The sequence below is a fragment of the Eubalaena glacialis genome, chromosome 4 (assembly GCF_028564815.1).
Source record: "Eubalaena glacialis isolate mEubGla1 chromosome 4, mEubGla1.1.hap2.+ XY, whole genome shotgun sequence".
In the NCBI taxonomy this organism is placed as follows: Eukaryota; Metazoa; Chordata; class Mammalia; order Artiodactyla; family Balaenidae; genus Eubalaena; species Eubalaena glacialis.
This window is the reverse complement of record NC_083719.1, coordinates 174,828,683-174,853,709: the sequence shown is the minus strand read 5'-3', so window position 1 is coordinate 174,853,709 and position 25,027 is coordinate 174,828,683. Positions and strand designations below refer to the sequence as shown.

General features: G+C 57.7%; 2 protein-coding genes across 3 annotated transcripts; both read right to left on the bottom strand.

The window, feature by feature from the left end:
• Positions 1 to 1,128: 1,128 nt before the first annotated feature.
• NR2F6 (nuclear receptor subfamily 2 group F member 6) lies at positions 1,129 to 11,468 on the bottom strand. Its single transcript, XM_061188678.1, has 4 exons — positions 10,511 to 11,468; positions 6,796 to 6,890; positions 3,201 to 3,785; positions 1,129 to 1,855 (listed from the first exon to the last, which is right to left on the bottom strand). The coding sequence occupies exons 1-4, from the start codon at positions 10,798 to 10,800 to the stop codon at positions 1,581 to 1,583; spliced, it is 1,245 nt and encodes a 414-aa protein (XP_061044661.1). The 5' UTR covers positions 10,801 to 11,468; the 3' UTR covers positions 1,129 to 1,580.
• Positions 11,469 to 15,064: 3,596 nt separating this feature from the next.
• USHBP1 (USH1 protein network component harmonin binding protein 1) lies at positions 15,065 to 23,404 on the bottom strand. Of its 2 annotated transcripts, none has more exons than XM_061188673.1 (12): positions 22,909 to 23,404; positions 22,666 to 22,814; positions 21,997 to 22,435; positions 19,463 to 19,588; positions 19,151 to 19,287; positions 18,839 to 18,979; positions 18,387 to 18,602; positions 17,516 to 17,765; positions 16,746 to 16,967; positions 15,943 to 16,049; positions 15,587 to 15,709; positions 15,065 to 15,330 (listed from the first exon to the last, which is right to left on the bottom strand). In XM_061188673.1, exons 1-12 carry the CDS (start codon positions 22,960 to 22,962, stop codon positions 15,141 to 15,143), a joined length of 2,154 nt encoding a protein of 717 aa, XP_061044656.1. In that variant the 5' UTR covers positions 22,963 to 23,404; the 3' UTR covers positions 15,065 to 15,140. The 2 variants fall into 2 exon arrangements, with proteins under 2 accessions (XP_061044656.1, XP_061044657.1); XM_061188674.1 differs by having other exon boundaries at positions 18,387 to 18,560.
• Positions 23,405 to 25,027: the final 1,623 nt, after the last annotated feature.

Below are 25,027 nucleotides of genomic sequence, written 5' to 3'. Positions count from 1 at the left end.
TAACAACCAGGGAGGCTCAAGATGTCTTCCTGCCGAAGAGGCCATATGGGTAGGGTTTTGTAGGAGAAGTAGGAGTCTTTGCCTGACAAGACCTGTTAGGATCAAGAGGTGCCACCCACCACCACGATCTGGGCCCTTTCTAGCCAACCCCTAGAGCCACAGTCCTGGCAATACATTCCATAGGTGCCTTTCCCACCACAGAGCTGAGCCACAAACTTCCGAGGACAGGGTGGCAAGCTCCCTGGTGCTGCATCACTCCACATCAACTCAAGTCCACATTTCAAAGTCTGTCCTTAGAGGTCCTCACCTTCCAAATGCCAATTTCCAAAACAGTCAGGAGTTTTTTTAGTTACATGTGAGAAGAAACCAAATTCAAACTGGCTCAGGCACAAAAGGGGAAGTCTGGGCTCATGGAACTTAAACACCGGAGGGTTTCAGGTATGGCTTGATGCAGGGGCTCCAAAGGCATCCTGGGAAATTGGTCTTTCTCTTTTGGCTCTGCTTTGCTTTAATGATATCCTCCTAATTCCCAATCCTGCCACTGAATCTCATTGGCCAGCTTTGGGCCACGTGCCCTCCCTAAAGCAGTCGCTGTGGCCAGGGAAATGGAGGGTTCTGTCTGGGCTGAGATCATGTGACAAAACCAGCCCCAGATGTTTCTCCCGAGGATACTGAGGCCCAGATACCATGATTAAGGGCCGACCAAAGAAAACAATAAAGGGAATTCCCTGGCAGTCCAGTGGTTAGAACTCGGCACTTTCACTGCCGTGGGTCCGGGGTTCAATACCTGGTCAGGGAACTAAGATCCCGCAAGCCTTGTGGCGCGGCCAAGAAAAGAAAAGAAACAAGTGTTTGGTCTAAGGCTTATGTTAATCTATAAGGCTCACCCTCATAGGCCAGAATCTGAATTCAAACCTGAGCCATCTGCTAAGCTCAACTCCTACAGACTCATTGGCTGACCTCGGGCCCCCCTTCCTGCCCCCAGCTGCAGGTTCCCCACAAAACTGTCCAACAGAAACAGCAAGTAGGGCTGTTGTTAGATTGTGGGTGTTCCAGATGGCTGGGAGTGGGTATCCATGGTAGGGTGCCCTCTGTGCCACCCTCCCCTCACAAAGATGACAGAGGCTGTGCAGGTAGGAAACTTCTTTATTATTGGCCTTGATTCATCCATCATGTAGTGTCCAACGTGGATTACGTGTCCAGAGGATCCGCCTGGTACACGCTACCCCTGCCCGGGTGCAGCTGCCCCTCCAGTCCAGATGCCAGGACTTTGTCCATCACACCAGAGAAGCCACTGCACCATGAGTTCATGCTTGGGGCACCAAGGGACATGGCTGTCCTGGGATTGGACCCTCAGTCTCGCCCCTCATCTTGACCAGGGCTTCTGGGGAAGACTTGGCTGGAGCCTAGACAGTCTCTTTTTGGTTTCATGATCACTTAGAAAACAAAAAAGACAAACATTTCACAGTCTTTAAAAAACAGGAGTCTGAGGAGGGAAGCCGGGGTCCTCTGCCTGGGGACCCCCACTGGAGGCTTGAGCATACGTGTCCCTGGAGGTCTGCAGACCCGGCCCTGTCCAGTCACTGGCCCGAGCCGTAGGGCCAGTTGAAGGTACTTCCCGACAGCAGCATGTCTCGGATCAGCGTCTCGATGGGTGTCTTGCCCACCAGGCGCATGAAGAACAGCTGGGAGATGAGGGAGGCGGGGACGGCACGCAGGGCAGGGAGGCGCAGCAGCAGGCGCCCAAAGCGCTGGGGCTGCGATGGGTACTGGGCCCGCACATACTCGGTGAGGGCCACCTGGGCCTTCTCCTGCAGGCTCTCCACATGCGCCGGGTCTGAGAGGCCACAGGCATCTGGGGGACAAGGGAAAGGTCAGAAGAGGAGGTGGCGGGAGGACACAGGACCCCAGGGCTGACGGGGGAGGGGGGGCACCACTCAGGGCTGTTGATACAGAAGGAGGGCACTCAGGAGGTGGGAGATGGGGGCCTAGGGCACAAATGGCAGTGTTGGTCCTCAAGAAATGTTAAGGTGGCCTCATCCAAGGACGATGACACAGGGGTGCAGGCAGTGAAATCTCAAGGGTGGAGGGGCCCTGACTAAAGCATTTAGCAGGGAGACAAGTTCTAATCAAGCTCAAGGGGAAGAAGAGGCTGGGGAGGGGACTTGGGGAGGAAAGCAAAGCCTAGAGGGGGTATTCAGACACCCCAGAGGGACCTGCGATGTGACTGAAGATGACAGCCCCATGAATGGGAGCAGAGAAAGTCTCCTGGGGAAATAAGGAGGGGCAAAGCCATATTTATTGGATGAAAGCCACCTCCCGGAGTAGCCTGTGTCTGGTTCCCCGCATCCCTGGCCCAAGGAGACACCTAGTGGGGCCTCCTTCCAGAATGCAGAGCCAGCCGCGCCACCACTCCCTGGAATAAAGCAGGGCTTTGGCTGCTGGACGGTTACCAAAGACACGTAAGGAAGCGCACGGCTCCGCTCGGAGTCCCGCCCCTCGGTGGGAGGGGCTCCAAGCCACACCCCCTACCCTCTCCAGCTCAGCGAGGGGTGGCCCGTGGAGGCGGGTGGCCCCTGGAGGCGGGTCAGGGGGCAGGTTGGGAGCCCTGGGTCAGAGGTCTAGGGGCCCAGGAATCAGGGAGTGGAGAGCCCAGGGGAACCCAGAACCAGGTGTCAGGGCACCCCTGCCTGGCAGCCCTCCATAAGTGGTCAGTAACAAGAAGAGAACCCTGATTTGGCAGATGAGGGTCAGAGGGTTTGGGGAGGACAGAGATCAGGGAATGAGGGCCAGAACCAGGTGGGGGGACCTCTCCTCCCACGTCCCCCCACCTGCCATTCTGCTGTCAGTGCCCACTGAGCACGAGATGAGTACCTTGATGAGGGGGTGAAGGATGGGGGGTCTCAGGGAGCCTGGGAATCAGGGAGAGAGGCTGTGGGGCCGTGAGTCACGGGTCCGGACAGGGATCGAAGGTCTTAGGGAGACCTGGGATCGGGGGTGGGGCCATCAGGGTGTCACACCGCCCGCATCACCTTCTCCACTGTCCCCCATCAACACTCAAGGCGCTTTCAGGGACGCAAGTCTGGCTAGCTGTGGATCAGGGAGTGGAGGGCTAAGGGGGCCAGGGTCAGGATCTAGGTCGCACCCCTCCCCCCCACCCCTCCCACGGCCTCAGAGCCCCCCATTCCAGGTCATCTCACCAGGTGTGAAGAGCGCGATGGCCTTGAGGCAGCCGTACTCCGCCGAGTCGACCTGCAGGCGGCCCAGCTTGTCCACCTGCTCCTGGAAGGCGCGCACCTGGTCCATGAAGGCCACGGCGCGCTCGGCGGCCATGGGTGCGGCGTGCAGGCCGGCGGCGGCCAGTAGCGGCGCTGTGTGCAGGGGCAGCGCCGCCTGCGCCGCGTTCAGCACGAAGAGCTCGCTCCAGCTGAGGCGCAGCAGCGCCACCTGGTCAGCCACCGGCAGCTCGGGGAAGAAGGGCGCGTGGCGCGCCCACTCCACGGTGCTGAAGAGCAGCCGCGCAGCCAGCTCGCACACGTTGTCGATGCCCAGCACCGCGCCCGCCGCGCCGCCCCCTGCGCCGAACGCGCCCGCTGCGCCCGCGCCGAAGCGCCCAGCCGCCGCAGGGTAGGGCTCTGCGCGCAGCAGCTGCGCGATCAGCTCCGACACCGGCTGCCCCGGGAAGAGGTCTCCGCCAGCCGCCGCCAGCGCAGAGCCCGGGGGGCTGCCCGCGGAGGCTGCCACGGCGCCAGGCAGCGAGTGCGGAATGCGGCCGCGCTGCACCGCTGCGAGGGGGAGATGGAGATTGGGGGGGGGGGGCGGGAAGGAGGGGAGATAGCCAGCCCCGCAGGAAATGGGGGAGGGACAGGAGAGGGAGGAGGGGAGAAGGGATTGGTGGGGGGATCAGGAGATGGGAGAGAGGGAGTGACGAAAATGGGATAGGAAGGGGATTGAGGAACACGGGGAAACCAGAGAGGGGTGAGTGGGGTGTGAGGAAAAGGGAGTGGGGAGGGAAAGGAGGGGGAAGGTGGGTACCCGGAGAGAGTGGGCGGGGGCCAAGTAGGGAGGAATAAAGGGAGGAGATAAAGTTATCAAAGGGTCACTCAGCCCCCTCCCCTCCAAGCCCCCCAGCTCAGCCCTTCCCTGGACCCCCAATCCCCACCTCATGGGCACAAAGCTTGTTGGGATGACAGAGGCCAAGGTCTTGCATGCCCCACCCTGCTCTGCCCTGTGCCCTCAGCCTGAGTCCATGTCCAGCCACCATCCAACTCCTACTTCCTTCAGAGAAGGGCCCTGACCCTGGGAGGGGGGGAACCTTCCCAGGTGGGAATGGGACCACTGGGTGAGGGCTAATTTAATTCGCACTTGGCCCCCTCCTACTGGACTGTGTGAGCTCTCCTCTGCAGCCAGGGAGACTAAACCTGTCAATCATGTCCTCATCTGTCAATCACAGGGGTCCAAGAGCTGAGAATGGGTCCAGGGAGCGATCACCTTCCTTCCTAGGACTTGGGGCACATGGCCAGCCTAACCCTAAAACAAGTGATCAGTATGGGCTGAGCACTGATCTCTCCTATGGAGGTGGGATATTTCCCTACCTCCCAGCCCCACCCTCCAGGTCATGGCCCCCCAGAGCAGGTCTCATCTCTCTGGGTCTCTGCAGTGACCTCAGTGCCAAGAGTGGAGTCCTGGCCAGTAGCAAGTGCTCAGTAAACATTTGTTTCCGTCAGTAGCCTTGCCTATGAGGGGGGAGGACCAATTGCTGGCCTTGGCCAGTGCCCCCAGTGATCGGGTTGGTGAGAAGAGGGAAGCTGAGGTGCAAAGAGGGGAGAGGTGGCTGCATGCCAGCCTGGCCTGTGCCACAGTGGGAGGGGCGGAGGGGCTGACTGGGCTGGATGCCAGGCAGAGACTAATTAATGAGTTTTAATGAGGTGGAATGCCCTGTCTCACCACCTCCATGAACTTCTGGTCAACCCACCATGAAGCAGATGGGGAGGGGGATGCAAGTGGGAGCCAGGGGCTAGCAGAGTTGATCAGGGAAACAGGGGCTTGGATTCAAGCCTTGCTCCATGTGATTTTGAAGTCTCAGAATCATCTGTCAAATGGGTGTAGCCAGATGAGGCCCGAGAGTGAATCCCAGTCAATCCGGGGCCCACTTGGTTCTAAACCCCACCCCCACCATTCTTGCATCATCCAGCCTCGTTCCCACCTTAGGGCCTTTTGCACCTGCTGTTCCCGCTTCCTGAGAACCCCTTCCCCAGCTCTTCCTCCTCATTCAGCCCAGACTGTGGGTTCAAATCCCAACCACAGTTCTGTTGCTCTCTGTGCTGTCTTCCCATTTATAAAAAATGCAGTTGCTAATAAAAATGGTGATGATGATAAGACGAATCACTGAATTTACATGAGAATGTATCTAACTTGCTTAGAATAGCATTTGGCACTTAGTAAGAGCTAAATGGATAGTAACTCAAGCCAAGAAACATTTATTAAGCACCTTATGTGTTTCGGGGCTGGTCTAGGCACTGGGGATATGTCAAAAACCAAGACAGACAAAAGTCTCTGACCTTGAGGAGCAGAACATCCTGATAGAGGAGCAAGTAAATTATAAAGCAAGATAGATGGCCCGAAATAAAGAGGGGGTGGCGAAGGGTAATCAGGAGGGCTTCTCTGAGGAGGTGTTGTTTGAGCAAATCTTAAAGGAGGCGAGGGAGGAAGCCATGCAGGTGTCTGGGGCAAGTGTTCCAGGCAGAGGGAACAGCCTGTGCAAAGGCCCTGAGATAGGGCTGTGCTTGGGGCATGAGCTGAGATTATTATTTCCACCCCGAGACTTTGGAGATCTGAAGCCCTGATTTGATGTATATCAGGAGTTTAGGTCAGATCAACAAGTGGAGGTAAAATCCAGGTTGGTGGTGGGGCAGAGAGACAGTCACACCCCAAACTTAAAATGACCAAAGGGAGTGATGAGACGGTCTTAAGAGAAAGACTCTGAGCAGCTGTTCCCAGCTTCTTCCACAGAGGCCCAGCAGAGAAGAAACCATCTTTAGAGCAGGAGAGACTCAGGTTAGATGCAGGGAAGAACTGCTGGCCTGGCTCATGAGAGTCCAGGCAGAGACATGAAGCCCAGCACAGGGGCCATCACTGAAATGGGCCAGATTTTGCTCCCAAGCCCAGACGTCCACGTAGAAGTCTCCGGGTTCCACTTGAATTCTAAGAGTGCTTGGTGGAGTTCTAGACCCAGCTGCCCCGCATGGATCCACCCAAGTCCCCAGGGCAAGGACAAGAGGCTGGGCCTCCCTCTGGCTCCCAGTGCCCCGGGTCAGGCGGAAAGGTAAGCTGCCCTTTGCCTTAGTCAGGTGAGTTCCTGCCTTGGGCAAACACAAGGCAGGGGGTGGAGGGTGGAGGGTGGAAGGAAAGCAAATCAAATAAAAAAAATACATCCTTGTTCAGAGAGCTGTGGCCTGGCTAGAGGGCAGGGGGGTCACCGGGGTGGCAGGGCCAGGGAACCTGCCTCTGAGGCCAGGGGGGCCTGGGGAGGGTGGGGGGAGAACAATTCTAAAATGGGCCGGAGTCAGGGAGTCCCTTGCATCCCAGTTCTGCAGCAGCCATCAGACAGCCACGGATAATTGGATTCCTCCAGCCCAGGGCCAAACCCAGGCCCACGGGATCTCAGGATCATTGGTGGTAACGAGGTTAGCAGGCACCAGACCCCGCCCTCCATAGCTCCCAGACCCCAAAAGAAGGAGCAAAGGGCAGGCCGTTTGTTCATCCCCTGCCCGCCCCACCCCAGCAGGTACTCACCCTCCTTCCTCATGCCCACCCGGAAACACTTCTTGAGGCGGCAGTACTGGCACTGGTTCCGGTGATGCTGGTCAATCTGGCAGTCACGGTTGGACCTGTGGGCATGCAGAGGTCACCATGGGGGTTACCGTGACACCCACATCCTGCCCCTGGAGCCACCTTGTGAGACGCCTTTGAAGGCTGCCACTGAGAACCACCAGCCCCCCCCAACCTCGGCTGGGCAAGTGGCCCCAAAGTGGCACAGAGGCTAGGCCTGCAAAGAGGAAAGGACAATTCGGGTGAGTGCCACAGATGAAGAGCAGTCTGTGGCAAAGCAGATTAGCACACCAGGGTGGATATGTTGGAACTGGGTTTTGAAGGATGAACAGAAGTTCCCCAGGGAAACAGAGGCAGTTCCAGGCAGAGTGGGCAACGAGGGCAAAAGGTTGGAAACGCCAAAATAGGAAGGCCTAAACAGTTTCACTGTACTTGGTCACTGTCAGGCCAAGGGTCAGGGTCTTTGTCCCAAGGGCAATGTGAGAGCAGAGAAGGAACATGTTCAGGGAGCAAGGCTTTGTGAGTTGACTAAGAGACCAGGAGCCAGGCCAGTCCTCTACGGGGTCACGGGACTGTGGAGCCCCAGCATTACTGCCCTACACAAGGCCGCCACGAATGAACGATGAATGAACGAACGAACGAATGAGTGAATGAACAAATGAACTCCTGTACCCCTTTAAGATCCCAAACCCCTTCTCTGGAAAGAACGTCCAATTCCTAACTGAGTCCAAGAAGCTTCCTCTGGGTGGCCCTTGGGGATTGTTGTTGCCTCTTCCAGGGATGGGACAGGTGGCCCCGCCCTGTGAGGCAATGAGTTCCCATCCAAGGTCAGTCCCAAGCAGGAAGGTTCAGGCCTTCGTTCTTCAAATGTCCCCAGCACCTTTTCCCCCTGGCCCCTGCCCCTGTGGTCCCTCCCTATCTCTCTCCACCCTGGGCTCAGGGCCTTTTGAGGCCCAGGCCTGGGGCAGACACCCTGGAGTCCCAGCTGGGCACCAAGAGGGTACCCAGAGACAGTCACAAAGTAAAACACTTAATGAAGTTAAAAATCAAACACATCTCAGCTGCAGACACCCAGCCCTGATCCTTGGGCTGTGACTTCTCCACTGAGCCTTGGTTTCCTCATCTGGAAATGGGAGGCCAGAGGCCAAGTCTATATGGGATGCACTCATTCTGGAGAAATTGGGGGCGTGGGGGGAGGGCGTCAAGACCCAGGCCCCAGCTGCGAGTCCCAATGGCAGATTTAGGAGAGCTGAGGCTCTGGAGGGCCTCTGTGTCCTGCAGCGCCAGCCTCTGAGCCCAGGCCTCTGTGTCCTACCAGCCTGAGCCCCCAGAAAGAGGCCCTCCTAGGGCAAAGGGAGCTCAGGCAGAACCAGAACAAAGCCCAGCAGGCACGCAGTGGGAGGGTCCCGGGCAGCCACGTGGAAACAGCCAGGCCTGGGGCAGGCAGGCAGGCAGGAGCCTGGCTCAGGGCCCTCAGACCTCAGGGGAGGCCCTGAGCCTTCTGCCTCAACTTCCCCAGTTGTAGAGTCAGGACAGATCTTCTGTCCCTCCAGATGAGGAAACAGTAAGTTCTACCTGTTATCCCACCTAAAGAGCACGCTTTGCCAAACCCCACAGTCCAATTCAGCCTCCTCCCTGGGCTCTGGCTTCCGGTCCAATTTGATCATAGCCCTCTCTTGCTCACACACCCTTCATGGCTCCCCATTGCCCTCAGTCCAGCATTTCAGACCCACTCACCTCTAACTTCTATGCCTGGGTGGTCTTATCTTGCATCACTGCTCTCCAAACCTGCCACTGAGCGTTTGCTGGAGCTACACTCTGCAGGAGTGCCCTTTGCTTCTATCTGCTAAACCCCTGTTTCAAGGCTCACCTCCGGTGGCCTTCCTCTCTGACTCTCAGGCAGAGCCCCTTGTTCCCTCCTGGGACCCCAGACCATCCCTCCCTCTGGCCCAACCCACACTCCACACGCTGGGGACACCTGTGTCTCCCCCAAACTGGGAGAAGGCTGGGCTTGGAGCTAGGGTCTTTTCCAGGGGGCCGGCATCAAACCACCCAGGCCAGGCCCTGAGGAGACTTTGCTGAATCGATCTGAGGCTCAGAGAGAAGCAGTGACTTCACCAGGTCACACAGCAGAGACCTTCTGAAGAACCTGCCAGCCCCAAACCATGCCCCCTCTCCCCGACCTTGGTGCTCCCTGTTCCCACTCTTAGGGAGCCTCTGGGACCCCAAAACTACCTGAGCCCCTCCCCTGCCCTCCCTAAAGACCTGGCCAGAGAGCAGGCAGTTATTCCAGCAGCAAAAATGAGGCCAAAGTCTGGTGGCCCAGTTAGCACTGGAGGAGAGAGTAAGCCAGCTCCCCCACACACACAGCCACCCCAGACAGGCTGGACCTGGGGCCAAATTCCTGCTTCAGGTGCCCGGGGCTCCGCCCAGTGGGCTTGCCAACAAGCCCTCCACCAGCAGCTCTTGCTGGGGACACCCTGACCCAGACTCAGCTGCCCCTCTCTTCCCAACCCCACAGTTCCCCTTGCTAAGCCCCAACTGGAGCAGGGTCTCTCCCTGGGTGACCCAGGGCAGGCACCAAGAGCGTTCTGGGCCTCGGTTTTGCCCATCTGGAAAATGGGACTCTCCAAACTGGCTCTACAGAGCCCAAGCATGTTCCTGGAGGATGCAGAGTAGGGGCTTGTCAAGGGAGCAAAAGGAGGCTCAGCAAAGAGTGGTGGGAAAGGGAGCCCTGGCCTGGACACTCAATGCCAGCGGCTTCTCCCCCCAGACCTAATGCCCCAGAACTAAGGAGAGAAGCTAGCACGGCCACACCCTGTCAGTGGGGACTCCAACCTAGGACAGCCCAGGGCTTCTTCTTGGAAACATTCACGCCCACCCTGTCTCAGAGCCGACCAAAGTTTCAGGGATTTTCCGGGAGCCCAGCTCTGCACCATCTCCTGGCTGGGGCGGGGGGTGGAGGGGGGGCGAGCAGCCAAGATGCGGTCAAATCCCGCCACCCACCCGGACCTCGAGCAGGAGTTTCCGGTGACCCAAAGCCCAGGGTGAGCCAGGGGTGAGTTGAGGGGGGGGCGGGGGTTCCCCCGGTGAGCAGGCCCAACCCCACAGCAGGGGCCCCCACGCGAAGAAGGCTGCCCTGTGCCACCCCAGTTTCGCTCCCGCCGCAGCCTCGGTGGTCAGGGCGACTTTGGAAGTGATATTTGACCCCAAGGGCGCGCCGTATCGATCCGCGCGGCCGCAGACAATGGCCCCTGGACACTGTGAGCCCCACAGTCCAAGTTCCACGTTTGATTCCCGCGGGGTACCCCACGCGCCGAGATTCCCAAGAGAAGGGATGCCCTGGGGTCAGGGACCCACCCCTGACAGCACCCCAACCCCTCCCCGCGCGGAGCTGACCCCTGTCCGGAGAAAAGGAAGGGAGGAAGGGGGAGCAAGTAACTAGGGCGGATGCCGCAAGGGACCACCTGAAGGGGGGACCTGCATCGATACAGCGCCGACAGTATACACAATCCCAGGAATGTAATGGAGAGGGGGAAAAGGATCTGTGCCCCTATCTCAGACGGGAAGTGGAGACCCAGGGAAGGTCAGCGCCAGGCCCAAGGTGACCGAGCAGGTCAGAGGCCCGGCCCACAGCGGGGCCGGGTGCCCGGCGGCAGTGCGCTGATAGGGGGCTCACCGGCAGGTGTAGCTTAGGTTGCGGCGGATGCTCCGCTTGAAGAAGCTCTTGCAGCCCTCGCAGGTGAAGACGCCGTAGTGCTTGCCGCTCGACTTGTCCCCGCACACCACGCAGTCCACCTGCAGCCCCGGCCGCTCCTCGTCGCCTGGCTCAGCGTCGCTGGCGGCGCCGGGGGGTGAGGCCGAGTCTTCCTCCGCCGCGCGCGGGTAGCCGCCCGCCTTATCCACGCCGTTCGTGTCGCCGCCGCCGCCGCCGCCGGGGCCGCCCCAGCCGCCGGTCACCATGGCCATAGCCCCAGGGCAGCGGGGCCGGGGCGCCCCCTCCGCGCTCTTCCCTCGGGGCACCCCTCTCGACCCGGGGGACCCTACCCGGCGCGCATCCGGCCCCGGCGCGCGGGGGGCACCCGGCTGCACCCCCCAAAAAAGTTTTGCAGCAACTTCCTGCGGCCGGTCCGCGCGCCCGGGAGGAACTGGTCGGGCCGGTTCCAGGCCAACTTTCCCACGCGAGCGCGGGGCCAGGCCCGGGGCCGGGGGGGCGCGCTAGAGGTGCTGGCCGGGGGCCCCGGGGACTCGCGCCCCGCCGCCCTGGGGCCCCGGCGGGGGAGCTCGGGCCATGGCCTGGCCCAGGCTGCGCAGGGGGCGCCCTCTGGCCTGGCCGCCGCTCGGCCGAGGGCTGCGGCCAACTTAGCGGGCTGCCATCCGAGTGCGGGAGGCCGGGGGGAAAGTTTGGCCGCAAGTTGCTCGGCTGCCCGCGGCGGGGGGGAGGGGCGACGGGCGCGCGCCGGGGCCGGTCACCGCGCCCCCTGAGTCCCCCAGGCCCCCCGGTGGCCGCTCGGGGCCTGCAGGGCCGCGGGCAGGCGTTTCCCGAGCTGCCGCCCCCGCTGCGGCCGCGCCCGCCCGGCCTGGGCCTGTGCCTGGGCCCGAGCCTCGCTCTCGCCGCCTCCGACCCCGCGCGCCGGCCTCGCGCTGCGGCCGGTTTGACACACAACGTTCCATTCGCGGGGCGGGCGGGGGGTGGGGGCGGGGGCAGGGGCGCGCGCCGCGGGCTGGGGGCGGGCGCTCGTTGCCCCGGCGACGGCCGCCCTTATAAGGACATGGGTGGCCGTGCGCGGCGCCCGGCGCCCAGGCCGGCGGGAGGGGCGAGGGCGGAGCGCGGGGCCGCACGGCCAGACCCTCCTCCCTCCTCCTCCCTCTCCCACTCCGCTCCCACCCCCGCCCTCGCCCAGCTCCAGCCTTAACCCCCGCCGAGCCGCGGCGGGAGCCTGGGCCAGTGCTGCCCTCTGCCCTTCCGCAGCCTCGCCAAGATGTCTCTCTAAGGCCCTCCCCTCCACCTCCGGCCTTGGACGTTGTGTAGCTCAGCCGCCCTCGAGGCGCCCCTCGGCACCACCCCCCTGCATTCCCGGCAGAAGCAATAATGGGGGGCCGGTTGCACCCGGGGGGCACGCCCCTGCGCAACACACACACACACACACACACACACACACACACACACACCCTGGGGCATTTCTTTGCACAGTTGCATGATGGATTGTGTTTGCTTCCTCTTCCAGAAAGTCTCCGCGTCCGACCCCCACCCCACCCTTTCTCTGCTTGGGCTAACACCTGGTGCTCGGAATCTCCGGGGGGAAGGGATGTTGTGGTCTGAGGCCGGCGGGGGCGCGAGGTCGGGGGGCGGGGGTGGCCTTCGCCAGAATTTCAGGCCTCTGGGGGCAGGGCGCCCACCCGCCCAGCGAGGCTGGAGGCGACAGGAATTCCCACCACCCCTGCGGGGCCTGCCCCTTTCCCCTTTAATTTCCTTTTCTTTCTGTGCTTCACAGAAAGGGCTTGGCCGGGGGCCGGCTGGACTACAGATGTCTCTTCCAGGCTCCCCAGAGCCTCCCAGTTGCCGTTCTGCCTCCACGTCACACACACACACACACACACACACACACACACACACACACCCCAAGACCCCGGGGTGGGGCAGCCAGCATATATTAAGCACTCTTTGTATGCCACCCCAGCCGCCCTGGGCAAAGAAGCCTGGGCCTCTGTTTCTGGGCCTGTTAACATTTAACCGGCTGGAAAAGCCCTTCCTGCAGTGACCTTTCACCTTGGAGTCCTGCAGGTCCAGGCACCCGGCCTTATCTCCTGCCCTGCCCTGGGCTGAGCTGGACACCAGGACACGTGGCAGGGCCTCTGAGGCTGTGGGCAGGAGAGCAGTGCCCTCTGCCCCCACCAGCTCCTACACCCTCGTCTCTCAGGAAGCGTCCTTGGGAAAAGCCATTCCCCTCTCTAGATGACATCTGAGGGGGCACCCTCCGTGACTAGGGCAGGAGATGTTTGGAGATCATGCAGCACTTAAGACGATACCAAGGTTCTGGAGAAACCAGGCAATAGATGCCCAGCCCTGGGCCTCTGGGCCTTCTGGGGAGGGTCTGGCTGGGTGTGAGGTGGGGGAGGTTTTAACAAGTACAGAAAGCAAGAAGGACTAGGGTTAGACACGAACAAGGACTTTCCATGGGTCTGAGTAGAGTGGAGTTCTCTGCCCTGTAAGCCGCTCTAGGGGAGGGGGGCCTGGATGGTTAGAGAGGACCCTTTGGTTCTGGGGGTGCCAGGGAACGTGGGGGCGCTGGCTGGGTTTTGAGGTGAGGACGGGAGTCCTAGGTCCCTGGTCTGGACTTTCTAGGATCCTTGGTGGGGTGGGGGGAGACATGGAGGTGGGTGTCTCAGAGAAGAGATGAGAGAGGGAGACTTGTGAGAGAAGGCTCAAGGAAAGGAGTCAGAGGGGGGCTGGAGAAGGGAGGAGGCAAGGAAGTGGGGTTTGAGGGCCACAAGTCTGGAGGAAGGGAGTTCCTAAGTGGCGGTCTGGGGACCGGTTGGAGACTGCGAGAAGGTCTGCAGCAGATCCCAGAACCTCGGATTGGTCCAACCCTTCGGCGGCCGCCCCGCCCCCTCCCAGTAGCTCCACCGCCCCCACACCCTGGGCCCTCCGGGGGAGGGTCGAAGTCCTGCCCCGCCCCCCTGACCCCTGCCCGCGGCCCCGCGGTGACATTTGACCTTGCAGCGGCCGCGGACCGGGGACAAAGAGGCCTGGGCCCATCTGCCGCGGGGGCACCCGTGGGAACCGCAAGACCCGGCTCCCGGCGGCCTGGGAACCTGCCCCCGCCCCCCAACGGCGACCTCAGCTCCTGCCTCCACCTCCAGCGCGAACTCCTTCCCCACCCTCCAACAGGTGACCTTGTCTCCTCTCGGGCCCCCCCCTCCACGGGCAACCTGGTGGGACTCGGGGCTAAGGGCACTTAGACTCTTAGGGAGGGAGAGGGACAAGAGGGGGGTAAAGTCGGCTCCTCTGTTCGGCCACTGGCGACCTTGCCTGCCTGAGTTTGCCTGCTTTCTGCAAAGCCCGCCTCGGTCCAGAGAGAGTGCGCGGGGTTCGAAGGTCACCAGCCCCAGCGCTTGCCCGAGGAGTCTGTGGATCCGGAGGACCAGGCTGAGTCCCGGCGGCTTACTAGCGCCGACCTCAGGCCAGCCTTGCCCTCCCAGGGAGAGCCGGTAACGCCGCGCACACACCTGCACAGGTGCTGCCTGGAACCCCGCGCCCCGCCCCACCCCACCCCACCCCCCCCCACCCCCCCCACCCCCCCCACCGGGCTGAGAATGAAAATCTTTCTAATCCCCGTCTTGAGTTTCAGCTACCGCCCAGGACGGGACAGCTGGCCACTAATCCGGAGCGGCAGAGTTGAGCCCAGCCCCCCTTTCCCAACCCTGCCAGACCCGGGTGGAAGGGCAAGGGGTGTGGCCTACGCAAATAACATGCTAATCAGTTGCCTGCTATTAATCTGACACTAACACCTCCCACAGCTCCCATCTCTGGCAGGTGAAAGACTGAACTTCTCAGCCTGGCCAAGGGCCATCCAGGCCCTGGAAGGCAGTGTGCCTCTTTGCCCACCATTAGCACCTCTCTGAGTTCCTCATCAACAGCTGTACAAACCCCCTGAATGACTGCTTGCAGCTTTTCTTCCCTTTGCTTTGCTCACCACCCAGAGGCCCTTTACCTTAGCTCCACATTCTTTGAATGCAAATTCCAAAGCCACCTCTGATTCCTTCTCCCTCCACTTTCACTCAGGGAGCAATGCTCTTCCAGCTAATGTTCCACACCCTGAACTGTTCAGGCTTCAGTCTTCCTTCTGGGTTATGGGTATCTTCCTCTTGGGAACATCTGCCAGGCCAAACCCAGCATTTCCCTGGGAAGGAGGTGCACAGGGGAAGGTGTGCCCTGCCCCAGTGGACTCCTCCCTGGGCTTCTGGAGACAGATGAGGGTTGGAATTTCAGCTCTGGCTATGTAACCTCACTGAACCCTGAATCTCCCCAGCCAGCCCTGGGAATCCTGTCCCCACAGCCCAAGCTGCTTCTGGCATGACCCTGCTGACGTCTCTTCACATGCCACATGGTGTCAGGCCAAAGATACCAAGTTTATCTCAAATGCCTGGCCACTATCAAGCCCCAGACACCCAAGTATCAGCCCCCATCACACCAAACACGCCTCAACATGCAAAGTCATGCCACATGACATAACATCACTCCAGAACAGTTTATGACATGACCTGCCATAACTATCTGGCACGTCCAGACACAACCAGAGCAGGGCTTATAGAAAGGTCCCCCCTGGCCGGGGAGGCAGGCAGGGTGGTCTGGGCCTCCCCAGGGCCCTTGCGGTGGCTTCCAGCACTGCCAGCTCCTCTGCCTGTCGGGCTTCCATTAGTGCCACCTGCTGCTCCAGCTTCCGCCGTTGCTCTTCCTGCTTCCGGTGGGCACCACGGAAGGCCATGACCAGGGCACTGGAGGGAGTAGGAGCATGAGCCAGGAAACAGCCCCCCATTCCACCCAAGACAGGGGCTATGTACTCCCAGCCCCAGACAGGAGCTTTTTGAGATTGGGTCTTCCTGGGGTCCCAGAATCACTCAGCAGGGGCTGACACACATCAGGCACCAGAGGAGGTGTAGAATGGATTGAAGCTGCCACCCACCTTACAGGGGGGAAGCTGAGGCCCAGGGAGAGCCAGGGATGCTTCTGAGGTCACATAGGGGGACCCACCTGTGAGCTTTGCATAAATCACTGTTCAGCTCAGTACTCTGAGCACGTCTGGCTCGCCCCTTCTGAGCCACCTCTTCCAGCTCTTCCCGCAAGGACTGCAGCTGCTCCCGCAGGCCCAGAGCCCTGGTACAGGGGTGGAGAGAGAGGGGCTCACAGCCATAGCCAATCTTGTCTTCCTTCCCTCCTCCCACCCACCTGCCCAAGATGTTTCCATGTGAACACAACTGTATGCAGGTGTATACCCAGCCCTGCACGGCATGTAACACCCCCACGGGCTCTCACATATTTCCCCTACCCAGGCCACATATCCCCCAGCACAGGACCCATATCCCCCAGCACAGGACCCAGGCACACACCGGGTGAGTGATGCTGACAGCTCCTGGGCTAGCTCTTCTGGGTTCTGCACTTTGCTCACTTGGCCTCCATCAACACCCCTGCTGCCACCAGGGACAGCCGGAGGGCCCTGTGGGAGGCAGCAGGGAGGGTAGTGACACTGGCCTAGGCTGAGTGTGTGCTCAGCCCAAGTTGGACATCGAAGTTGCCCAGATTGTGGTGGCTACAGCCCCTGCTCTCACAGAGCCCCCACTCTGGTGAGATACCCCAATAAGGGTACAGTACCCAATAAGGGTACCCCAATAAGGTACAGGGAAATAAATAATATCTCATTTTCAGGCAGTCCACGAGGACTTCCTGGAGGAGGTGATGTCTGAGCTCAGACCTGTAGGAGGTTGAGGACTTAATTAGAAAAAGAGGGAAGTGACTGGTGTTCCTGGGAGGGGCACAGCACTTACAAAGCCTTGGAGGTAGGAGAGATGATTCAAAGGAGGGTTCCAGAAGCTGCTAAGGCTTTAAGCAGAGGACAGACATGATTAGACAGTGAGGGGCAAAAAGGAAAGCCTCAGGGAGGAAGCTAGAGGGGGGAAAATGAATCAGCCTGGGGGTGGGAAGGAGGAGGCACAGGTGTGACTGGAAGACACTAAATCCCTTGGGGCTTATTGGGCTAAATACCCTCAAAGAAAGAAACCTGCAGCTTAAACATTCAACTCCTTTTTTTGTGTGTAGAAATGGAAACTGAGGCTCAAAGGGGGCTATGATTAACCAGGACCACATAGCCAGTAATATACTGCTATCCCTACCAGGTCCAGGCAGGGCCACTCACCTGGGACCACTCCTCTTCATCTCCACTGCTCCCGCCTCCACTGCTGTCTCCACCACTGCTGTTGGCCCCACCAGTCCGGAGCTTTGCGCGCTCCCAGCGCAGCTGCTCCAGCAGGAGCACGTGGGCTGGGCCCTGGGCTCGGAGGGCAGCCTCCCGCAGCTCCAGAGCCCGCTTCTCCCGCCGCAACAGCTGTAGCCGAAGCATCAGGTCTGCTAGGGTCTCCTAAGAGACCAAGGAGAGGGTAGAGGGTTTGCACCTCTAGTGTCAATTGTTGGGAAAACAGGCTCTAGGAGGCGCCCACTGAGAGCAGGTCAGGCAAGAACCCCAACCCTGACCATGATCTTGCAAGATGGGAAATATCATCCATAAAAACTACAGCTGTAGAAATGGCAGTTCAGAGAGAGCAAGTATATTAGACAAGGTCAAGTAGCAGTTAAGTGGAAGTGTCTGAGTTTCTCCAAATTCAGAACCTCAGCTTTCATGCCAGGTTATAAACCCCAGATTATGTCCCCTGCCCCTATCTCTTTTCCATAGGAGGGGCATTTTGGAAAGCCAGATTGGGAGTCTTGTGAGAAACTGAATTCCAGAGGACGAATTCCTAGTCATCCCTCAAAACCCCAGCTCCAACTCTCCTCCCTCCAGGAAGCTTGTCCCCAGCCCAGCAAAACTCTCCCTTGCTACTTGGTCCCTGAATCACATCTCTCTCAGACTCAGCAAAGGGTTTGGTCCCACCAGGAAAGACTGACACAGTGGCCACAGCCCATGTGTACCCGTGTGGCCACCAGGTCCTCCTGGATCTGCATCTTCTCCAGCCGGGGCAGGGCTGGGCCAGGCTGGGTCCCCAGAATGGCCTGCACCATGGCTTCTGCACGGGGCACAGCGGACATGGGTGCCAAGGTGGGACCAGGCTCTGGGGGAATCTTCACCAGAGCACGGCGTTCCTGGAGACGCTGGACGTAGCCCTGGAGCTGGATAGCCACCTCCTGTGGTGTGGGCCTATCCACACTGCTGCCCTCGGGGCTACAGGAAACAGAAGAGGGGCCTATGTCAACACTGCTGGGCATGGTTGTGCTAACTTCGTGCCAACCCTGGTGGGCTTCATCAGCTTCCATCTTACTGACTATGATGGGTCCTTCCTATGCCATCTGTGCTGGGCATGGTCAAACCAACATGGTGGGTACCATAATGTAAACCCCAATGGGCAACATCAGCCATCAATGATGAATGATGGATGAACACCATCATGCCGATGGGCACAGTCACTCATGTTATCATGGTGGATGCCATCACACCAACCCAATGGGGACCATCACTCAACTTGCCAACCCTGTCAGGCAGCATCATGCCAATGCCAGTGGGTACCAACATCAAGCCAACCCCATTAAGCTCCATCATGCCATTTCTAATCAGTGGGCACCATCATCCATCTTCATGCCAACTCTGGTGGGTCCTATAGCAACCCCAATGGCTGTCACCACTGTGCCAACTTTGTTGCGTAGCAACCAGCCAACTCCAGCAGGCCTTATGCCAACCATAGGAACCATGCCAACCCCCAACATGTGGCCAGTTCTGGGAGCCCCATTTTCTCCAATCAGAGCCCCGCTCATTGGCCCACCCAGTCCCCAGGGTTCCCAGGGGTACCTTGGACGTGGATCCTGCAGTATCCCTCCATCCATGGCAGCCTCCTCTTGCACCAGAAGCCTCTGAGCTTCCTTCTCAGCCGCCTCCATGTTATCCATGAAGGCTTCTTCTCCTGCTCCTGAGTCTGCCTTCCGAAGAGTGAGCAAGGCCCCATATGCCTCCTCACAGTGTTCACTGTGGGACACCAGTTCTGAGCGCTCCAGGACACCCATCTTGCTGTGTAGGTGACATCCTCACTTGCTCCTGGACCCCTCACTACTCCTCCCACCCCCACCCCTGGGAGTTTGTAAACTCCTTCAGCACTCTTGGACTAAAATTGCCTTAAGTTAATTTCCGTGGTGAGGGAAAGTACTTTCCTGCGAGGGCTCTGTCTCTCTCTGGGGATTGGGGCTATCCTCTGAGGACACCCATTTCCCGCCCAGTCAGTGATATCATGGGCAGGGTGCACTGACCTATACTGCAAGGCTAGACGCAATGCAGTGGCCTCAGCCTCCCGCTGGCCCAGCCGCATGCTGAGGCCCTCACACCGGCCCTTGTACTCCTGGAGCACAGCTGACAGCAGACGGTTGAAGCATTTGAGCTTCTCAATGTTCCTGCCTCCAGAGGTGGGGAAGAGGCAAAGTGAGAGGCCTTGAAGGGCAGTTAGAACCCAGTTGATTTCTACCCTTCCCCACCCCAACCCAAATCCAGCTCCAGACTCCTGGCTTTATAACCCAGCTGGGAGGCACCAGTGCCTTTATGAGCTCAGCATTTGTGGCTCTTACCCCTGGAGATGCTCCATCTGGGCTTCCATGATGTGCATCTCGGGGGCAAGGAGCTGGGTGGGGAGAGGCCCAAGCATCTGGGTGCTGGAATCACTCTGGAGGCGCCGGAGCAAGGGGTGAGCCAGGGAGAAGGGATCCTGCCAGAAGAAGGTGACTTGATTCACCCAGATTGTCATTGAGAGCCCAGCATCACGAGTTTAGGTCTTTTCCAACCCCAGAAGTTATTGGATCACATGACCAGGATTTGAGTCTCATGGCCCTGAATCCTAAGGATCTTAAGATCATGCATGATTTTCAGCTTCCCACACTCACCTGAGTGCCCCAGGTCTCCCCGTCAGCCCCAGAGCTGCTGGAACCACTACCCGAGCCGCCTGCTTGGTCACAGGAGGGAGGTGGGAAGGGCTTCAGCCTCAGCAGGGAATCCTGCAGCTCCTGGACCTGTGGGGGAATGGGGGATGTCAGGCCTGGGTGCTCAAACCACCCACCATCCTTCTCTAAGACCTGTTCCTGGAGCAGTGGCAAGAGCCCCAGGTGGAAGGTAGGACCCCCAGACACTCATCCTGCCAACCCCCTCCCTGTATAACCTTGCACAAGTCACTCAGCCACTCAAGACTTCTCTTTCCTTAGACATACAGATGGCCGACAGGTACATGAAAAGACGCTCAACATCACTGATCCTTAGGGAAATGCAAATCAAAACCACAATGAGGGGGCTTCCCTGGTGGCGCAGTGGTTGAGAATCTGCCTGCCAATGCAGGGGACACGGGTTCGAGCCCTGGTCTGGGAAGATCCCATATGCCGCGGAGCAACTAGGCCCGTGAGCCACAATTACTGAGCCTGCGCGTCTGGAGCCTGTGCTCCGCAACAAGAGAGGCCGCGATAATGAGAGGCCCGCGCACCGCGATGAAGAGTGGTCCCCACTTGCCACAATTAGAGAAAGCCCTCGCACAGAAACGAAGACCAAACACAGCCATAAATAAATAAATAAATAAATAAATAAATAAATAAATAAATAAATAAATAAACCCAAAAAGTTAAAAAAAAAATTCAAGCAAACATTCAATAGTTGGATGATTCTTAATTTAAAAAAAAAGAAAAGAACAGAATTAAAAAAAAAAAACCACAATGAGATACCACCTTACATCAGTTAGAATGGCAAGCATCAAAAAGACAAGAGATAACAAGTGTTGGCGAGGATGTGGAGAAAAGGGAACCCTCATGCACCGTTGGTGAGAATGTAAATAGGTGCAGCCGCTATGGAAAAAAAGCATGGCATTTCCTCAAAAGAGTAAAAATAGAATGACCACATGATCCAGCAATTCCACTTCTGGGTATTTATCCAAAAGAAACCAAAACACTAACTCGAAAAGACATCTGTACCCTCATGTTCATTGCAGCATTATTTACAAGAGCCAAGACATGGAAGCAACGTCCGCTGATGGATGAGTGGATAAGAAGATGTGGTATATACATTTATACAATGAAATATTATTCATCCGTAAAAAAAGAAACCTTGCCATTTGTGACAACATAGAAGGACCTTGAAAGCACTATGCTAAGTGAAATAAATCAGCCAGATAAAGACAAATACTGTATGACCTCACTTATATGTGGAGTCTAAAATAAAACAAGGGAATTCCCTGGCAGTCCAGTGGTTAGGACTCAGTGCTTTTACTGCGGTCACCCAGGGTTCAATCTCTGATCGGGGAACTGAGATCCCGCAAGCCGTGTGGCCCGGCATAAATCAATCAATTGATCAATCAATCAATCAAAATTTAAAAAAATTGAACTCACAGATACAGAGAACAGGTTGGTGGTTGCCAGAGGCAGGGGTTAAAGGGTGGGTAAATTTTTTTAAAAAAAGACTTCTCTTTCCCAGCTGGTAAATGTGCTCCACTCTGTAGGGAAATGAGCCCCACTCCTCGTGCTGGGCTCCTGTAGCCCCAAGTCTCACCTCCTGTGTCCCTCCTACCCTGACATCCCCTGGGCTCTGAACTTGGACACAGAACTGTCCCTTTAATGGCCCCGTGTGGGTGGCTCATGGCATTTTGAGCTGATCAAGGCCCAAACAGCTCTGGTCTCCCTCCCACCAAACCTGCCCCTCCCGCAGGCTCCCTATGTCTCACTTCCAGTCTCCTAGGCTCCCAACCCAGGGCTCGTCCTCAACCCCTCTCCAGCTTTCACACCCCACCTGCCAGCTCCACCTTCAGCATCACCCAGAATCTGCCCACTTCTCACCACCTCCACAGCTTCCATCCTTTACATGTCTGGACCAGTGCCTCCTCCTGGATCTCCAAGATTCCAGCCTCTCCCTCCACTAGCTGTTCCTCCCACGGTGGCGAGAGGGCGCCTGTGAATGCCTGCATCAGGTCTCCACCCTTGCTTGCTCGGAACCCTCTGTGGCTCCCACCTCACTCAGAGCAAAAGCTCAAATCCTCCCTGCAGCCCGCAAGGCACTCCAGGATCTGCTCCCACCACCTCCGTACCCTTATCTCCTCCTGCTCAGCCCCACACTGGCCTCCTCACTGTTCGTTGAACACAGTAATCACACTCCAACCTCAGGGCCTTTGCATATGCTGTTCCCTTTGCCTGGAATGCTCTTCCCCAGCTCCTTGCATGGTTCCTCCCTTGACCCCCTGTGGTCTTTATTCAAGTGTCGCCGCCTCCTCACTGGGCCTCTCTGATCACCTTAACTAAGGTTGCAAGGGACCTTTGCCTCTTTGGGGTTCAGCAGCCAAGCCTCCACAAAAGCTTTACAAATGAACAAATGATTGAATGTGTCCTACAACAGGCCTGCTGCCTCCCTCCCACCAGGGAGCCCTGGGAGGCAGGCCTGCCCCACTCACCTCTCTCTGCAGCATCTCCTTCTCAGCCTGGAAGGCCTTCAGGGAGTTCTGTGTGCGGATCAGCTCGTCCTCACGGCTGCCCAGGGCCAAACGCAGCCAGGCATTCCTTTCAGTCAATCGGGCTGCATCCCGCTGGCAGCTCCCAGCCTGCTCCTGCTCCAAGCAGGGCTTTGGTCCCCCCTCGCTTCTGTCCTTTGCCTCCAGCGGCCCAGGACATCTTGGGGGCTGGTGGCGCCAGGCAGCAGCAGCCGCTTCCAGAGAGCTCAGAGCTTTCTGGAGAGTCTGAAACACGTCAGGGGCTCTGGGTCCAGAGGGGACATTCTCCCTGTCCCATGAGGCTGCCTCTGGGGCCTGGTGGGCTTCCTGGGCAGGCTCATAGGGCCCCTCGGGGGCTGGAGCAGGTCCCCTGCTAGAGTCCCCATCAACTTCTTTGTCAGTCCTGTGAAGAGGTGAGAGATGGAAAGTTCTGGAAATGGGGTCATCTGGGGTAGCTAACACAAAGAGGCTTTGTAACAAGGCTGGGACTGCATCACGCAGGGCCTTGAAAGTCAGACTGAGGGCAATAGGAGCCATGGCATGTGTGTGAGTAGGGGAGGGACATAAACAGATCTATGGGTGGGAAAGATGTGCCAGGCCTGTAGTGGGGGACACAGACCAAGTGGGCCTTACCTGCTCTCCAGGCCCTGCCCTTTGGCCTCCGTCTCAGGGCCCAGCGGCTCTGGCTTGCAGCTATCCTGAGATGGCACAGGGCCCGGCTCGGAGCTCCCACTGGCTGCCTCAGCCTCTTCTGAACTCTCTGCCACAGGGTCCAGCTCACCCTGCAAATGATCCCCAGAGCTGAGCTCTGAGCCAGGCAGGTCTGGGTCCTGGGGTCTCGCAGAGTTGGGTGTGGCAGGGAGGGGGGACACTTACGGGCAGAGCGTGCCTCCCTCGCCGGCTTCGGGGCCGTGTGGCCCTGGCACTCATTGTTATCCAGAAATCAGTGTCCTCTGAATCCTCCTCCTTCCTCACCCCCTAAAACCACAACCTGATCTCAGCTCAAAGCAAATGATAGCCTCAATTTCCTGTTCTGTGATATAGGCATTGATTTCACTTCTCCGAAAGGATCTTGAGTTATCAATGTTGATTTGGCACACTTGAATGCCTCCCTTGACGGTCAGCTCACAACCTCTCAAATTTGCCCTCACCTCTTCTTTCTTTTCTGCCTCCTTTATTTTTCACTACCTCTTTGCTCCCCTCCCTCCCCTATCTGGGCTTGGGACGAGGACTTCAACAGTCCTCTCTCCTCCCCAGGGCTCTCCTGAACCAGAGGTTCCAATCCTGGGGTTTGGTCCCCTCAGCCCGCTCTAATTCCCTGTTCTTCTGGGGGCACCTTGGTCAGAAAACCAAGTCCCTGGACACTCTTGGGGTCACTCTGGCCACTGCCTACTCAGGCTTGGCCTGGCCAAGGCCAGCCTGGGAGGGGCCAGGAAACAGGAAGCCCACTCCCCGGCCATGTGACTTGTTATTGTGCAGTTTCCTCTTCAAGGACAGCGGCTTCCTCCAGCCCCAGCAGGAGGACACATGTCCAGCTCCCACGATGTCAGTCCCTCCTCGCCTCTGCTTCCAAGCCCATGGCTCCTCCATTGCTGACCCTTGGATTTTATTTCTCGGAAGCTAGAATGCTCCCCTGGGCTGATGCTCTCCATCTGGCTCCCCTGTGAACTTCTTTCCTCTGCCTATCCCTTCAGTGTCAGGGTCAGAGTTCTCATTCCACGTCAAGTCACAGACAGACCTGGGATTGGTACCCCTGAGCAAGTGATGGTCCCCTCTGAGCCTCAATTTCTATATCTTCCTACAGTGTCATGGGAGTTTGTTGTTTTTTTTCAAAACAAACAACTTTTTATTGAAGTATAGTTGATTTACAATGTTGTATTAGTTTAAGGTGTAAAGCAAAGTGACTTTATTCTTTTCATTCTTTTTTATTCTTTTTCAGGTTCTTTCCATTATAGGTTATTGCAGGATATTGAATATAGTTCCCTGTGCCATACATAGGTCCTTGGTTTTTCTTAAAATCTATTTTATATATAGTAGCATGTACCTATTAATCCCAAACTCCTAATTTATCCCTCCCTCCTCCCTTCCCCTTTGGTAACCATAAGTTTGTTTTCTTTTCTTTTTTTGTCCCCCCTCCTTTGTTTTTTGGCCATGCCATGCAGCTTGTGGGATCTTAGTTCCCCGACCAGGGATTGAACCCAGGCCCTCACCTGGGCCCTTGGGTGAGGGTGCAGAGTCCTAACCACTGGACCGCCAGGGAATCCCCAGTAACCATAAGTTTGTTTTTTATGTCTGTGAGTCTATTTCTGTTTTGTAAATAAGTTCATTTGTATCATTTTTTTAGAGTCTACATATAGGTGATATCATATGATATTTGTCTTTGTCTACTCACTTCACTTAGTATGATAATCTCTAGGTCCATCTATGTTGCTGCAAATGGCATTATTTCATTCTTTTTTATGGCTCAGTAATATTCCATAATGTGTGTGTGTGTGTGTGTGTGTGTGTGTGTGTGTGTGTATACATATATACCAGTGTTATGGAAATTTTAACAAGCGGCCAGGCACCATCGGGAACTGAATCATAAGGCACCCTCCTTGTTCCCTACTACCTCTCTGACCATCCCATCTCTGCTTCCTCTGCCAGCTACTGTTTCTTCTCCATAAATGCTGGATTCCTCAGAGCCCAGATGGTCCCTAAATCCTGCTCATTTTTCCTGCATCCACCTCTAAAGGGCCTCCTCCTCATCTCCATCCATAGTCACAGCCCAAGCCTCTCCTCCCCAACCTGGATACCAGCCCAGCTCCCTCCCTGGGTTCCCCAGCCATCCCTCCACTCCCTTCCCCACCAAGGCCGCAGAGATCTCACTGTTCACCTACCTGGCTCATACACCCTCCATAGCTCCCCATTGCCCTTGGGAAACATTTCAAGCTCTTCAGCCTGGCATTCAAGGTCTTTAAAAAAATTATGCCTGCGGCTGGCACCAATGTGTACT